The sequence below is a fragment of the Larimichthys crocea genome, chromosome VII (assembly GCF_000972845.2).
Source record: "Larimichthys crocea isolate SSNF chromosome VII, L_crocea_2.0, whole genome shotgun sequence".
Lineage (NCBI taxonomy): Eukaryota > Metazoa > Chordata > Actinopteri > Sciaenidae > Larimichthys > Larimichthys crocea.
In genome coordinates, this window is record NC_040017.1 from 12,998,468 (window position 1) to 13,016,715 (window position 18,248).

General features: G+C 39.7%; 1 protein-coding gene across 2 annotated transcripts in view; it reads right to left on the minus strand.

Moving 5' to 3' along the window:
* The window catches only part of ankrd13b (ankyrin repeat domain 13B), a 41,203-nt gene extending 23,194 nt beyond the window's left edge, over positions 1-18,009 (minus strand). The window contains exons 1-3 of one of the 2 annotated variants that reach the window (XM_027280448.1): positions 17,899-18,009; positions 16,516-16,659; positions 1,557-1,692 (exon numbers count right to left, since the gene is read on the minus strand). In XM_027280448.1, coding sequence (XP_027136249.1) covers positions 1,557-1,692; positions 16,516-16,623 — 244 coding nt within the window. In that variant the 5' untranslated portion in view covers positions 16,624-16,659; positions 17,899-18,009. Of the gene's footprint in view, positions 1-1,556; positions 1,693-16,515; positions 16,995-17,898 lie in introns of those variants that run through there. The other variant, XM_019256547.2, reaches the window with a different exon arrangement.
* Between the last annotated feature and the right edge of the window lie 239 nt (positions 18,010-18,248).

Sequence of the window (18,248 nt, forward strand, 5' to 3'; positions counted from 1 at the left end):
ACATTGGAGAGTCTCCAGCAGAGCTCATCATTGTGTAACTGACATGTTGCATAATTTATTTATTTATTTATCAACCTAAAAGTAGGTCGCTTGATTTTGTATATATTTACCTGATGTTTAATGCAGTGGGTCATATATATATATATATACACACAGGTAAAACATCTAGATGTAGTTGTATTCTAATATGATAAGAAAACCCTTGAGTGTAATTTATTGCACCATAATACACAGTAATCAGATTAGAAGAAACAAAACAGGATTACTTAATGACAGGCAAACACAGATATATTCATAGCAATAACTAAAGATTTCTCTTTATCACGCTTAATCAATTTCCATAAGACAAAAAAAAGGATCACATTACATGCAAGTTAAGATTGGGATGACAGCAAAAGCAGGAACGCAAGGATGAGGGTGGGATATTGGACCCCAACAAAAGGTGTTGTAGCAATATAATATAAGGTTAAATTAAATGAATTAATTTCATGCTCAATTAGTCTCTCATTGCTAGACCTGTTTACACAGTACAGTTGCCAGCAGCTAAGAGATGTCTGGCACTAGCCACAGTTCCTCTGTGAAACAGGTGGTGAAGGAAAAGCATCATGAATGGTTTGTATTTTTAAATCAGTATCATGAGAGCCAGGAAAATGTTGTGGTAGGCCATTTTGCAAATACAGTGTATGATATACAATTCCATATGTATTATTAGTGTCTTCATATTGTGACCAAGAGCACAATGAAAAACATTTTCAGATCATTTGTGATTGGGTGTGTCACTGGGTGAAAACAAATGACAGGTCACGCTTGGCATATTAAACTCTTGTGGTCTACAAACACGCATACATGTTCTTTACAAGTAGAAGACTTTCTGGGGATATTATTTTATAATAAAATAAAACACATCACAAAATTACAAAACATCAATAAAAGTACACACACATATCCAAATGCCTGTAGCTACTTAATAGATGTTACTACTTATTTATTAATGAGCAATTACTTCCTGATTTGTTCCTCTGTAAATATTTATATTTTTATGATGGTGTAATTTCTACTAATTAATAAGTGATACCTATAAATATTTAATGCTATTTAGTATAATAATAAACTTATAATAAGTTGACTCTGGGCCAGATTGTGTGAAATCTCTTGTATTTCTGTGTGGAACATTAAGGTAGGAGGGCACAGTTTTAGTAGTGCAGTTATCTTTCATGTTTATTTGCAATGATAGAAACTGTACGGAGTAGAAATACATAATATTTTTATCTTCCAAAGGAGACGAAAGGGCTCATGAGAAATGTGGGTCATAAGTTTTAACCACTGGTGAGAGATAGAAACTACCAATTGTCTCCACCATGGTCTCATTGTTCACTATAATTATACCACAGTGTCATAATTACTTTGACAACGATATATTATTTTATAAAATGCTGCATGTAAGGTCTATATCTGAAAACACCCCAACCCCCAACACACCACCTCTGCACATTGCATATGCTACCACAAAACTATACTCAGTTTCCTCCATAAAACAAACACACAAACACACTCACCGGTCCATCCATTGCGGTTCTCCTTGCTAACGTCAGCTCCTTGCTGCAGCAGGACTCTGGCACAGTCCAGGTAGCCCAACGTGACAGCCAGGTGGAGAGGAGTCCGGCCACGAGGGTCCAGAGATTCTAAATCAGTCTGGATGGAGGAAAAGGAGGAGAAAGAACATAAAGGAGAAGAAATAAAGAGGAGAAAAATAAAACAAGCAGTAGTGTAAGGGAGAGAAGGGAGCAAAAAGGGAAGACAAGCAGACGGAGATGAAATCAAGTAGGAGGAGAGGAAATTGGGGTTAATTGTGCATCATTGTAATGCTCTTTGAGCTCAGATGTAGAGACGGGGAGGCTGCAGGGAAATATAATAAGAGACGCAAGTGTGAAGATGACGACAGAGAGATTGAGAGAGTGAGACAGGGACAGGTGCTAATTGATCTGTCGCCACCCCAACATGGTTGGGTGCTGCACTCCTGTATCCCACTTATATTCTGGTCTGGACGGATTGGATTTAGCTAAACACAGACAGCACCATCCTCTGCTTTAAACACACTGGAACTGTTTAAGCAGCCTCCTGTCTGCTATTCTTCAAAACTTGCTACATTAACGTTCAGAGACAGTTGCCAGTTTGAATCCTGAGAGGGAAATTAAGTAAACGAGGAGCATAGTTCTAAATCTGCTGTGCTATCGAGTAAAGATATAAGTTACAGCCTCTTTGACCAAAAATACAGTGCCGCTGACACTGATGAACAAAACGCATAATTAATGCTTGAGGCTTCACTTAAGCACTCAGCTCCACTCTGTATTTAGAAGCATGTCAACAAGACCTCATTTGTCAGCCATATTACATTAGTGTTAATTTGTCATATCAATCATACCAGAGCTCGGATATACTAAAATTAAAAAGAATAATTGCAGTGGGTTTTAAAACCATCTCAGACGTATCAAAAAACATTTGATACCGTAGACAACTATAGATAATTTTAGATGCTCAGAATACTAATTCATTGATGTCTCTGGTGTGTAATTAATTGCATGCCTTAATCTGAGCTTTTGAACTTTTTCTTCATGCATTTTCAAGTCAAATAGTTTGACATTCTGTAGGTGTAAGTGTTAGTAGCTACAGCCAGCAGGTGATTAGGTTAGTTAGCAAAGACTGGAAGCTCTGTCCAGTGTGAAAAATAAAATACACCTACCAGGAGCAGAAGAAATATTTCTTTTTTGCACAGATTTAACAAGCAAGGAATAAAATGTTACTTAGTGAGCTTATTTATTTATTTAACTATAGCTTCATATTTAGTGTACAGGGGTGAAAGTGGTATCAATTTTCCATTCGAACTCTCAGAAAAAAAACATTGTATTGATTAAAGAAGGGCTTTTAAAAGCACTCTTTTAAATTAGAACGCATTGCTGACTTGTGTGAATAAACGCTGATAATAATAAACACCAAGGTTGGAAAGTGTTGTTCTGTTGCAGGTCTTGTTGTGCTTCCTGTGTATTTACCAGTGTTAGTGCAGGCAGGTTGAGAAGAGATGAGTCACTTGTTGTTGTCACCCTCTGCCACAGATTTTACAGTATCATATAGACAGACAGAGTACCATGTCATTATTGGTCAGGAGGACTGATAATCCTACAAGTGTTGCTGTGTAAAGCAGCAGTTACTTACAATCTGTTCATTACTACATGAGCTATAGTGCTTGTGCATCTGATGAGATATCATGTCTCTTCGCAAATCATTTGAATTGAATGCATCCCTCTCTGTCCGACACAATGCACCACTGCTTTCATGTTGCCTCCCTCTGCAGTGTGCTCCTCCAAAATCAGCAGTGTTTGCAAAAGTGATCACAGGTCTGCAGAACCGCTGAGCAACGGAGCCGCTGATCCATGATGTAGGTTGATCCAAGGTAAGTGTTGTCTGTTTTAGGGCTTAGATTCTGATCAAGAACGACTCTGTGTAGGGTGACTCAGAATCAGCACTTTAATAAAGACCTTAAGGAAGGAGTGGAGAATTATTTCTAGGAATGAAAATGAAACTATCTGGAAAACATTGTGAAGGTTTCAGATGTTTTTTTTTATAGTGTGCAGTATATAATAATATCTGCAATATATCAATAATGTAGCTGAGCAGGTGAAATCAGCAAAGAGGCCTCATGATTTTCTAAATCAACACAGGAAATGTATTAAAGACTTTTCAAGCAACTAAAAATAGACCAAAGCAAAAAAAAAAAGGAAGTTGCCCTGAATGTTTACTGCGCTCAGCGTATGATGTCCTAATAAAAATGACTGGCAGCTACCGTCCAACACAGGTTAACTGTTACACTTCTGAAAACACACAGCTAGGGAAACTCAGTTACAATCAGTTATTGCCGCTGTCTGTTTCTGGTATTTGCAAGGGAAATGAGGAAAACATGGGATACGTGCAAACATGGATGAACGTATGAATGCGAGTACAGACACGCGTACAAACGCTGCCATACACATGTGCTCTGAAAACATTTAAATACCTGCTTGATTGAGTTTAGGAAAGTATTACTCAATAATAAGAACATGATGTGATGGTTTCCGTGTGTTAATGGATGTGCTATCTCTGTATGATCTCTACCTATCCACAGCTCTCTGTTCTTTCAAAAGCAACCCTGAAGAGAAAGAGCGAGACAGAAAAAGACAGCCATAAATAATGTGGCTAGAGAAACTCCTATTGTGTGAAACTGCCTGTCAGCAACAACTGTAACATGTACGACAGGCGAAGATGGAGAAAGAGAAAAAAAAAAGAAGAGAGTGACAGATTGCTGTTGAAAGTGATGGGTATGGCAAACCAAGACGTGGGTAGGAGGGGTGAGGAAAGAGAACAGAAGGAGGAGATAGAGAGTTAGAAGTGGGGAGCTGAAGGAGACAACAACACGAGGGAGTCCCTCAGGAGTCGTGGAGTCTGGGGAAGAGAGAGAGAGAGAGCGTCATAGCAACACGGGAGAAGAAAGAGAGCAGTCAGCTTCGTTTGTGTGTGCTGTATTACGGGTCCAGGTGTAACATGCAAATACAGCCACTTTCCATGGTGTATGCCTGTGTGTGTGTGCGCGCATGTTTAACACAAACACGGTCTCAAAGGACGGACGACATGTGCTTTTGCAGCACAAAATATGAAGAGCTGTCGATGTCATAGGAAAAAAACTAAATTACCATGTCCATCACTAAAACAACATGAGAGAAAGAGAGTGTGCCAGCAAAACCAACAACTGAATATTTATATGGATGTCCTGGAAAACATTTTCTGCCCATATGGGAATGGTATTTTGGAAAAACAAAAAACTTAACTTTGTTGTAAACAAATGACAGGGAGAAAAAAGAGAGAAAGAGAAAGACCCGAACAAAGCTGGTGACAACAAAAAAATATGAGAAAAAAAACGAGCAACTTGGCTCGACTTTCATTTTTGTTTGTCTTACAACTGTCCTTTCATCCATCGCTCTCTCTTTAAGTGGTTGCCTGTAACGTTGGGGATGATCAGTTTAAGCTTATTTTTGCAGCTGTGCTCGATTCAATTACTCTGGATACAAGAGCCGAGGGTGAGCGGCTGAAATGCGGCACGATCTACAAGGGGAGCTGCAGGGTGTGGAGTGGGAGGGGGACGCTAATAAGGGACGAGGATAAACAGAAACATGTGGTAAGGTGGACAGAGACAGAAAGAGAGGGAGGGAAAGTCAAGAAAGGATAGCAGGGGGGGTGATTATAGAGGAAAAGGGAGGATGTAGAAGGAGACAGGTTGGAGAGAGTACAGGATGCTGCCAGAAAACAGTATGTTCAATTTATAACACGGGTTGACAGGGAAACACCAGAACAACCCACTGGAGTATAGTGTCTGTGGCTGCTTCCCCATCTCCTCAGCTACACCTGATGTAGCTTCTATCATGGTAATAAGATTAAAAAAAGCAGAAGAATAGGATACATTTCACTTCACATCTTGGCTTATGTATTTTCCTGCAGGACATCTTTATTAAACAAGTAGACATGTAGTATTATTTATTCATGGTGGTCAATGCGAGTCACTCAAGTAAGAATCAAATTAAAACCTGAAATGTTCTCGAGTACATGTCATTTTTTATCAAGGCCTTAATTTCCTTTAGCCTTATTCAAAGTCAGAGCACTGTTCAGCATTCATATTCTCAACACCTTCACCATGGCCAGACATCCTCAGTCTGGATCATGGTCTCAATCTAGCACCCTCGCCATCATCAGCTCTCCTTTATTATCACCTCCCTCTTGTTTTTCAAATTTCCAAAATCGGCACGAGTCACTAAGTGAGAAATTTGTTGTGATGACACCTTAGAGCCCAAGCAGAAAACAGTCAGTCTCAAGTGACGTGCTGGTGGATCATTTGGCCAAAGTTTGCATCTGCGACAGACAGAAATTGAATACGGCGACAGACTGTGGTCAGAGTGAACAGAGCACACAGACAGACACACTGTGAAGTTTAGATCAAACACTCAAAGGGGGTGCAAACTTTAACTGATCAAATGTGGGTGAGCAGTGGTGAGACACAGCGACAGGCTAAGCTATTCATTCACACACACAGACATGGATGCACCACCGGAACTAATGTCCTCCTACCACTACACACTGACCTGTAGACGTACTGACATACTTACTTATTCATATGTGAACAATGCTCTCTCTCTCTCTCTCTCTCTCTCTCTCTCTCTCTCTCTCTCACACACACACACACACACACACACACACACACACACACACACCCACACACCCACATATCATACACACACACACACACACATACACACACACACACACACACGGCAGTCTCTCTGGCCTTGTTTGACTCGTGTGGTTCGGTAGTTACAGTAGGGACATTATGTCATTCCTGCTCGTCTCATAGTGCCCACTCTTCGCTCAACACAATGAAATCACTATGGAGGGCATACTGAGGACATAAAGTCTGTGATGAAGGGTGGGGCACGTAACACACATTACGTACAGAAGAACATTTCTGGCAAGACAAAGTTGTGTTTTTATTTTTTTTACTGCTTATGGTGCAACGTGGAAGATTTAGCCAGAATTATAGATCAATAATGTTTAAAGATTCAATAAAATGAACTAATATTACCAATAGAACGTGAAGAGGTAAGACATATTATGTTATACGTTGCGCATACGTACGATGCGTATAAGGACTTGTCATGTAATACTGAAATCAGACACACTTTATTGGGTCTTGTCTTCGCCACGAGGTTGCCAGGTAACCAGTTGACATTCAGTTTTTATGCTAAGCTATGCTAACTGGTTGCTGGCTTCAGTGGAAGACATAAGAGTGGCATCAATCTTCTGACCTTTTTCAGAAAGTAAGCATATACGTGTATTTCCTAGAATGTTATCCTCTTCTTTTAAGTACAGTGGTCCCTCGTTTATCACGGGGGACACGTTCTAAAAATAACCCACAATAAACGAAATCCGTGAAGTAAGTTTTACAATTATTATACATACTTACTTTACAAGACCGTAAAACCCCTAACCGCACACTTTTATACACCTTTTACACGCATTTCATACAGTACTCCCTTAGCTAATTTAGGACGCAGAACACAATGTGCGTTCATACTGTACAGTACGCTGTAAAAAAAAAAAAGCATGCAAAATTACACTGAAAAAAATCCACGAAACAGCGAGTCCACGAAAAGTGAACCGCGTTATAGCGAGGGACGACTGTATAGCAAATAATCCTTATCAGTAATTCATTGTAAAGAAAGAAAAAGCTGTGTGGCTGCTGCTACTAAGAAACTTCCTTTAGAGCTGTTATAACCATCTACTTTTCAAGGAATACAGATGAGTTTGTCATTAGTATGCGGACACTACAAAGCATTTTGTCTGTTCTGTTGTTCAACCAGAAGAAGAGAAGTTATAAGTTAATTTATGCTATACACTGTACATGTTTTCTCTTTCTTGCCTCCATGTATCTTCTCTCCATCCTTATATGCCTTCTTCCTTTATTTCTCTATAGAACTTCTTGTCCACGGCACTTTTTAAAAAACTTTTTTCATTACACATTTGTATCGCTGTCCTTGCTCTATTTTGATTTTGTTCGTCACCCTCACAGTTTATTCCTCTGAAACTTTCACTCTCTATTTCGTCTTTATCGTCATGTTCCCTTTGTCTTTTTGTCTCTTCTGGACCCATATCTACTAACTTGTGTCTAGTTATCCTCTACTTCCCTCCGTCTGCTTGCCTCCCTTCCTCCCTCAGTTTCATTCGTGCCTTCCCATCTTTCCCTCACTCAATTGTGAACTCAGTGGAGGTTGCATTATTGATAGGCATTTCTATCTGTGGCATCTGCTCCTTCTCTCCCTGCCCCTCCCTCCCACTTTCTCTCCCCCTCTCTCCCTCGCTCAGTGTGTGCCTGGCCTGATGCAGCTTGGCAGGTACTTAGGCCAACATCAATCTTTCATACAAAAGCCACACACGCACACAAACACACAAAATTGTGCATATACACATACAGCAGCTCTCCTAAAATGTTTGTGCACATGAGAAGAGGATGGCGTTGGGAGGGAGGAGAATAAAAATAACTTTTCCTCCCTACTGGCTCCCTTCTCGCCTCTGTGATCCCACATGCAGTAGAGACTTTGACAAATGCTACACCACCATGAAACCATGATCCATTCTCAATGTGACACTGCTTTGGGAATAAAAGGACAGTACAAAACCTGCGACGGAGATGATTGAGTGAGTGGAACAATTGGCAATGATAACCCCATGGAAGAATAACAAAAACTCTCATATGTCTCACACCTATCTTAACACAGCCAAGGCAGGCAGGTGCATTAAAGCGCCTCAAAATGTAGAAATAAGACCAAATGTACTAAATCCAAAATTACCAAGAGAAAATGCTGACCTACATTCTAGCATATATAATGTGTCTGTTTCACTGCACTTTATTCTGTTTACTGTCGTCCTCGATCTCGACAGACAGACTGGCAAACATCACATAGGCAGAGATAGAGAGAGCACAAACGGGTGGAAATGCTGATGGACCTGTCAGAATGGCAACAGGAGCGAAGAGAGAGTTTCTCAGATGTTTATCTAAAGGTGCTGACACCTGTTTGTTGCAGTGAGCTGACAGACCTCACCAAAATGCAAGGGAAGAGACGCATTTGGGCCGACAGTGTGAGAGCATTCTCACTCCTTGCACTCACAAAGATGTAGGCACTCTCACAGATGGAGAGAGCAAATCTTTTGTTAGATTGAGGCAGACATTGCATACACAATAAACACATAATTGCTCTGGCCTATTGGAGTGAAACACCACAGATGTCATTTTCTTTCTCGTGGTTGTGGCTGTGTGTGAATGTGTCTATGTATGTGAGCATGTGAATTATGTAGCAATTTCAGGTAAACCCAGTGGTCTGGCAAGAGATGCACGTTGCACTTAGCCTGGGCTCCTAATGAAATCAGAGTGTCACTCTTTGGGACATTACTGGTGGAAAATGTGCTGGTACCTAATTAAATAAAGTAATTAAAGGAATATGATGACTTAAAATGTAATTGATTAAATGTATTCATTTATTGCTTCATCTTCAAGTGTCTTGATTTAGTTAGCATTTCCCCTTGACACCAAAAGGTAAGGCAGCAAGGCAAACCGCTTGACCACTAGACCTTGTAATCTGTCAAACAAATCCCAGTTGTATGGAACTGAAATCTGAAAATCGTATATGCACACGAATGTCAAAAGAAGCTCAACTGTTTTCAAAGGGTGCATGTATATGTAACATATAACTAGGGTATCCTATACTGACAATACCATCAAAAGGAAAAGAACACCAAGCTAACCTAATTTATAAGACAGTATAACAACATTTTACTCCAAGAGAGGAGATCATTTAAACCACTGAATGCTACACTCAACCTGAGCAAACATGGCAGGAACTGTATTTTTCACAGGTGTGGACTGTGACAAGAACCGACTGGCTAATCACAAGTCTCACCTTCAGGCTTAATGCCCTCTTTACTACCATAGTCCAGAATAGCATTATTGTTACTGCAGCTGATGCCACCAGCTGCCCCTGTGAGATACTTGAACTCTTCCACCTGGGACAGCTGCTGACTCTCCCACCTTAACAAGTCAAGCAAACTTTTTGAATGAGAGAAGCAAGGGCGCAGAATTGGAAGAACAAACCTTCATCTTAGTCGATGCTGCTCAGACACAGCAACATGTGTACAACAGATTGCTGCACAGTGGAGGCTGCAGGCAAAGGAGGCTAGAGAAGAGCATCATCTTTAAATATAAAAGGCTATCTGTCAATGTCTGAGCTGAATGTCCTCAACACTTGAGGGCTGCCTCGCTTACCCATATTTGAATCATGAACAGGAGAGGGGATGCAGTCCATATTATAAGTTTATCCACTGTGCCAGGGCTAAAAAAGCTGCATTGTTCTTTCGGAATCTTGGACTTACAAAACTTCCAGTATTTCTTTTAGTATCCTGCATGGACTTTTTACAGGATGGCTTAGCGTGTATATTTATATAATTCAATGTGAGAAAAAAAGTCTGGACAAGAAACCCCATCAGAAACGGGTCCTATTGTCCGATATTGAATCAACCACAGTGACCGTACATTATAGAGGGGATATTTTAGAATAATTCATCCTTAGTGCCATGCCATCATATAACTATTGAGCTTGACTTGGACTTCCACATTAAGCTCCACCAGAGTAATGAGATCTGACCCTCCAGACTCTTCCAGCACTGCCCTCTGCATGGAAGTCGTGACCAGAAGTATCAGAAGATGCTCCAAGTTTTGACAATGTTCCAAGCTGAGGTCAGGACATTCGCACCCATGGTGAGCTCACCCTGGGTGATGACGACCTGTTACGAGATGTTGGTTAGCCAACAAAACTGCATGAAAGATTAATGCAATGTGTAGAATTTCTAGTCAAACATGGTATTTATATATTCAGAAATACCTAAGTCATATCATCCATACTGGGATTGAGTTGTGGTGGGAAGGACCCTAAACATGTAACAAAACTATGCCTGTTACTTCCTTGGACACTAAAGTAGGCATACTTGGAAGGAAGAGCAAGAAGTGTGGACTTGAATGACTAATTATGGCTTTGCATTCTCTTGTTTCTTGCACAGGTCTTTTAATCTCTTCTCTCAGATTCCTATTGCATTTGTTTCCATTCCTCATCTTACCTTCTTTCTCTTCATCTTTCCTTTATTTCATCACTTTCCTTTTACATGTTGCTACCAATCTATGCATCTTTCTCTCTGCAAAAAGCTTTTAGCAACTTAACTAAAGCTGATCTCAACCCAGCCCTCATGGTATCTCTTTGTGGCTTTGCTGCGCTGCGATTCGGACTTGGGTTTCATTACACTGAGAAAAGTAAGAGGGATGAGGGCAGAGTTGATTGTTCGATGTCGATGACTGGAGGGACAGAAGGCACCAGGACAAGTAAATCAGGAAAACTTCATACAGTGGGTGGATGTGATTAAAATAAAACAGAGAATCGGGTAAAGAAAACAAAAAGGCATCTAGTGGACAGGTGCAAGCAGAAAGCAGATGGTTGGCATAAAGATTCAGGCCTAGAGTGAAGGCAATGAACCTATGAGCCTTAATTTATGCCTCCGTTTCCTCATGCCAGCAACCCAGCATAAGATTTAACATTAACACCTTGCCGAGGGCATCATAATCAAACCATGCACTGAGAAAGAAAAAAGAACTGGGGTCAGACACAAAGACACAGGGAGAACAAGAAACAGCAACGAAGAAAAAGAACAGAGATCTTTGTGACATTTCCTGCCTTTGTCTTGAGATAGACCATCACTCTCTACATGACTCTGGTCTTTTTCAATCACACTGTGCTTTTACGTCTGTGCGCAATCCAGATGGACTCTGTTCATGGTCAAACTCTGTCATTATTTTCTCCACCTCCTCTTCTCTACTCTTCTCTGTCTTCACTCCCTTCACCACCTTATTTCTATCTCCATTTCATGGTTCAATCTGTTAATGTTGCCACCTTGTTTTCGCTATTTCACCTCCAGGCTGCCAGGCTGTCAGTTATCTCCTTGCTTTATGAATCTGGTAAACATAGGTAAAAAAATGTATCTCTCATCCCTTATTTTATCCCCCACTTCTTGTTATTCCTCCTACTTTACTCCTATCATCTTTTTCTCTCACTGTGTACTCATCTCCGTGGTCAGCTGTGCGTCTCTGGCATTTATGCACCCCTCCTGTTATCCTCCTCCTGTTACTGAACTATGTTCAGTTTCCTCTGGCTTTGCGCCGTAACATTGATATCCAATGTACCAATTATTCCCCTGTAACCTGCTGCGGCAGCATTTCTGCTCCCTTCACTCACTCACTCACTCACTCACTCACTCACTCACTCACTCACTCACTCACTCACTCACTCATAAAAATATATTACATCCTGCTGATGGAAGATTGGGCAAACATAAGGAGTCTCTACATATAGTTTTACAGTCTAATACCAGAAGTGTTGGATGACATGTTCCAAAACTTTCAACACAGCCACGCATCAACCAGCCATTCATTGCATTGTTATGTTGGAGAGGAAATATGAATGTGATCAGAAACAGTGCCAGATATTTGATGCATGCTCTCATCATTTCACTAAAGGCTGGTCAGGCTTTAAAAAGCTCCAATATGGTGACAGCTGTAGATTACCTTTATTCTACTGTGGCATAACATAGAGGTCATTGACATTAAACTGTTTTTTCACAGCAGAGTGGAAACTGAATTTATCAGAGACCAACCAACCAATTATCATGCAACACTGCCTATCATAACAACTATCACAATACACTGTACTGTAATAATATATTGTTGGTAGAGAGATTGTGCATATATCTTATATGCTCCTGTTGTCTTTTCCTCTTTTCCTTCTCATAGCCAATGCTGCTCAATAGAAGCCTCTCTTTAAAAGTGGATCATGAACTCACTTCATTATGAGTAAGTGTAAGTGCATGTAAAATCTCTCTGTCAGCTCTCCCATCAATCAGAATCAGAATAGTTATAGTTATAATAAACAGGACTATGCAGTCACGAGCTGCATGACCTGGCTTTAATCTGCTGGACCTGTCTCCTCTTCTTGGCTTCATTCCATCAGTATCCTGATGGTAACCAAATCCACAATGGTTTACACTGCAGTGTAAACAGTGAAAATGACTAATGAATAATATTAAGTGTTTCAACAAAGTAGAGTTTAAACTGTTCCTACAAAACTACCATTATATACTATTGATAACAAACAGGACCTAATGTTGGTTTCAACCATTTGAAGCTTACACAAAATGCAAATAGAAACAAATAAATAAACAAGACAAGGTTTTTTCCTAATCCTAAGTCTATTTTAAATCATTATCCTTTGCCTGCACCTCTTTGTTTTCCCTAATTTTGTTGACCTAGCTAGATATTATTACAGTAGGTCAGTAGGAAATGTAGGCTGGTGGCCTTGATTTCCATGTTAGCAATATTTTAGTTATGAGCATCCAAAACTAAGTCAATGCATGTGATACAATGTCCTGGTTAGGCACGGCAGACAGGCCCACTAGGGCTTGGACATACTTGGCAAGGTAACATTGGACCCTGATTTACTAGCGTGGACATTTTAGGAGCTGCAGAGAAATTTACATTTTAATTACAGTCAACTTTGTTCATTATTCCTGCAGCATTCAACTTTCATCACTTGCCTGCAGCTATAAAAAAATCCCTGTGCTATCAAAATGCGTGACCAGAGAGTCCCACAGTTATTCAGAATACTTCCTGATACCTGTCATCAGCATGCGTTTTTCATGCATGTATGTGTGACTGACAGAAATTGGTGGCTGGATGGTGTGTGTGTGTGTGTGTGTGTGTGTGTGTGTGTGTGTGTGTGTATGGTATGCTGTCCTAGAAGGTTTATGTCAAATGTAGTGTTTACATTATAAATCATATTAGTTTAGTGGCTGACAAAATACATTGAATGTTTGACTATGCAAACAAGAACTAGGTAATACAGTACAACACATGCAAAACTATGATGTACACCTCCATGTGCATACACCTACGCACAAACACACACACAGAAAGGAAAAAAAAACAAGACACACAAAGGTTATAGTTATTGTTATGGATAAGGTTGAAGAGAAGTTCATCAACAATGAGAGGAAACAAGCAAAGAAAGAAGCTGTTCACTACCTCATCTCACCCTAACTTGCTCTAAACTGCCATCCAACATAGATAACTGATAACAGGTTTAAGGTCTTGGTGAGTGCCTCTGGAGCAAAAATAAAAAGAGCCAGGAATAATGGTTGTTGTGAAAAATGGAAAAAGTTGTATTCTTTCTTCCTCCTCTCTATTTCAATTTTTTTGTTGACAGCGATAAACCGCTTTAAAGTCGTAAAAATATGGTCCCTATGAAATCCAATATAGGGAAGAAGGCAGGGGAGTCATTGAAATAGATAATATGAGAAGGCATAGGTTTAAATGTTGTGTAGATTTATGGTCACACAGTTTTAATGTTTCATAAAGGTTATTCTGTGGTGAACAACATTACAGAATATATCTCTGTTTGCCATGGTAGTTGGTAGAGACTGCCCTACAGATCTGTGATTATAATATAAAATAAGTCATTGTCCTACACAAGAACAACAGGAGAGCATTTGCATCATAAAATATTTATAGATACAAGAGTTCCTAAGCAATGAATGATTATAGGGTAGTGAGGCCTAATCTGTTAATTTTATCTGTGTAGACCAAAAGTTTCGGTTTAGAGAACTTGATATATTATTTACCCGTGTCCCTGTCAATAATAGATGTTTTGGTATCGTTTAAGATTGCAGCACAGAAGTTACAATATAGTTTTATTGTACATACAAAATACTGTACCAATAAAATACAGCATCACTACCCACGGTACAAAAATATAGGTACATGGGAAGATGTTAAGAGGTGGGGACATAATGTTAAGAGGCAAGTGCAAGCAATGGTAGATGTATGCTTTGAATGTTAAGATGTATTAACTAAAAATACTACTATAGTGATGTAGTTCTCACCTCAAAAGATTAGATGAAAATACACCTTTCATGGAAGTTAATTCTTAGAAAACTTTGTGAATACAGGAAATGAGATATTAATATGTATGTGTCATGGGCCACATCAAACAAAGAAGAAAAGAAAAGGAAAGGGGGAAAAAAAAAGTAAAAACTGGCATACAAGCTACATTCATAAATGAGCGCCATCTTTGAACTCAGCATGCATCGTCACAGATTGTGGCTTTCAGACCTGTTTGCTAACAGATGATGCATATGTATGTTTCTGAAAAATGTATGCGTCCATCTGGTAAAACACAAAATGTCCAGACTGCACAAATCTTAAAATGCAGATGAGGCATTTTGGAAATTGGTCACTAGTTTTAAAGGCATCCTGCATCAACAAAAGTGTAAGACCTGTTATGGATTTTGACCAGTCGATGGTACTACACAAGCCAAATCGCTAGTGTAGCTTCTGGCTAAAGACAGATCCTTGATCCATTGTTCAAACGAACAGTTATCTATTCTATTTCTACATTATATTTATTATATATTCAGCGAGCCAGCAGTGTACCTGATACAACTTTGAATGGTTTTGCTGTCTTAAAAGCATACATGATACATTTCCAGCTCTCCTTTCTATGAAATACAATATGTTGCTTGTGACGCTGACTTGAATACAGAGGTCTTAGTCCATTCTTAGTCTCTCGTCACTGTGAGGTGTGATTAGTTATATTTCCCAATAGTTATAATTATGGTCAAGGTTTAAATGTTAAATGTCACCACCACACTCCCTAACTGTAAATGTAGGGATTGTGGTAAACCAACTGATAGCTGCCTTTGGGTAACTTACTGAGGATTTTTGTGTAAAGAAAAGACTTCAAGGCTTATGATTTTATAACCACAACAAGGTAAGAGTGTGCATGTGTAGGCAGGTGTAGGAAAATATGTGTGGGCACCTGGCAAGTGTGTGTACATGTGTGTGGAAGTGTGATGTCTTGAGACCGCTGCATGATGCATGCACTCAAAGATGTGTTTGACTGCTAACCTGCAGAGCATCTCTTATGTAATGACAAAACGCTTCAGTACATTTGCAAAGAAACAGAAAAGACAGAATTCACACGCATGCACGCTCTTGCACAGTCACCGTCTTTCCCTCACGCACACACAATAGTGTAATTTTGATCATATTGTCGACTCCCTCGCCCCAAAACTAAAGTACTCCACTTTTTCAGTGGATGAAAATAATTTTCTATGCTTTTGATTATGACAAGCATCATCTCTGAAAAACCTAATACAATGCCTAATGATTCCATTACTGTATTTACTGTGGCAGTTGGCAACTGTTCGCCCACATGCTCATCTGCATTGTCTCACCCACTCACAAATGGTTAAGGTGCTGGTGGGAAGGTAGAGAGCCTACAGTTTGGAGTAGATCACGCAATAATGCTGCTTACACACAGGCATAAAGCAGCACTGACTCTGACAAAAGCACATACATACATTAACACTGCAACACCATCGGGTCAGCAATTACAGTCATTTGCAGTTGGAATATTTCCAGGAATAAGTCCAGTCACAACTTCCCATGCATACTGAAATGACTAGGAGGATGAATATTTTAAGCCTCAATGCAGCAAATAATACAAGTCTGTTATCTCATTCTTCGACTTAAGAATGAATGACAATGAGAAAATAGTGCAAATTCAACAGTGATGATGTGGTCTACAAGTGTTCCCCTCCACCCTACAGATAACAATTAACTGCGCTATTACCAATTATTGACCAAGGTCTTAAATGAGGTGCTCCATGGATGGCATCTATACCACCACCTATTAAAACTAGGGACCTACACGCCCATATAAACGCCTATAATAAAGACAGGGGCCTATGTCTGTAAGGAGAGATGTGTTTGATCGCTCCTCTCTGTCTCACCTGCTCGTTCGTTGCCAGCTCTTTCTCCAGCTGTCGGTGTTTGTTGTGCCACACCAAATAGTGGATAGGATAACGACTCTTCTCCGGAGTTTTCTTAGCAGAAATCATCCTCGGATCATAGTTTGCCCTCCTGATCTTTCTTCACTGTGGATTGCAAGGATACTTTGCTATTAATTTACGCTATATAATCAAGCCTATCATCCTTTATCGGCGGTGATGCCCAAAGGCGTACAGGGGTAGCCTTACGCGTCAGGAACAAGTGAATAATTTCCCCGCTCGCTTGCTGAAAATAAAAAGCAAAAGCCTTAATATAAATAAGCCCCCCTCGTTTGAATGTCTCGGTAGATCAGGCTACACCTTTATTTCTTAACCACTCGCTCTTTCTTTCTTTCTTTCTCTCCTGCCTACTCTAACACATCTATCCTCTTCCACTCCTCCCATCCGGTGGCGACTGAGAAAGATGCGTTGACAAGCTGCAATGAAATGTGCGCACCCTCAGCCAATCCGCGGTCAGGGATGTTGAGATAAAACATATGCTTCGTGAAAAAAAAAGAACCGCAGAAATCATACACACACACATGTTTAAAAAGGAAACAACATCGCATAGACCCCTATGAAGAAATCTTAAAGCAGCGATATATTGTAGAGGTTAAAAAAAAAAAGCATACACGAAAAGACCGTGTAAAACTAAAATGAGGATTTAAAATGCATCAATGCAAAGTTTAAATCAACTTAACACGAACTTTTAGTGTTTTTAAACACCTCGTTTGTGTTACATACGAACTTTTAGTGTTTTTAAACACCTCGTTTGTGTTACATGATATTTAAAGTTTATTTTATTTTGTTGAAATTGTCCAGGTACCATGTTGAATTGAATCTATGTTTTTAATCTAATTTTTTCGTTTTTTGTGTTTCTTTTTTGAGTTTAGATACGTGTATTGTTATGATAAAAATCATAATTATATAATTAAAAAAAAAAAATAATAATAATAATAATAAACAGGATGAAGAATATCATGCAAATGTCACCAGATATTGCTTCTTTATTTTCTTTTTATTAATATATCTAATAAAGCTACAAATGAACATTTTCTAGTAATAAGTACATAAGCCTAACATAAAGGAATATGCTTACTACCATGATACTCATCATCCTTTGCTAGTTAGTTTTAATGGAAATGACTATTTGGGCTTGAATATCTCACAGATGAGAATATCTACCGTAAATAATATTGATGTGGTGTTTCAAAGAGATAACAAAGTAGGATCTCTTCCTTTTAAACCATGTTCATACACATCTAGCTTCATTGTGGCATGAAGGCTTGAAAAAAATTTTTTTTTATGTCTCACTCCATTTAGATTTGTCTGTGAAATCCACCTCACCTTTAAAGGATGACCGGATTATTTTTGCCCCGTCACCCCTCCTTGCCCCTCCGTAGGTAGGCTGCAGGGATGTTGGGTGTGTGTGCGGAAACTGACAGGTAGAGAGCTGCCGTCTCTCGGTGAGTTGCAGGCAATGCAGCGATTTAGATTTAGTAAATATTCCCATATGAGGTTCACCCAGACAGACAGATTAACTATGTCCACATAACTTGGCTCTAGACTTGACTTCAGTGGTGAACGTGGGCGAAGAGACCGCAGGAACAAACGGGAAATTCAACTGTCAGCTGGCCGGGGAAGCCGATCACACCACCCGGCTTCCGGGGATTCAGGGGCCGCATCGGTTGACGGCA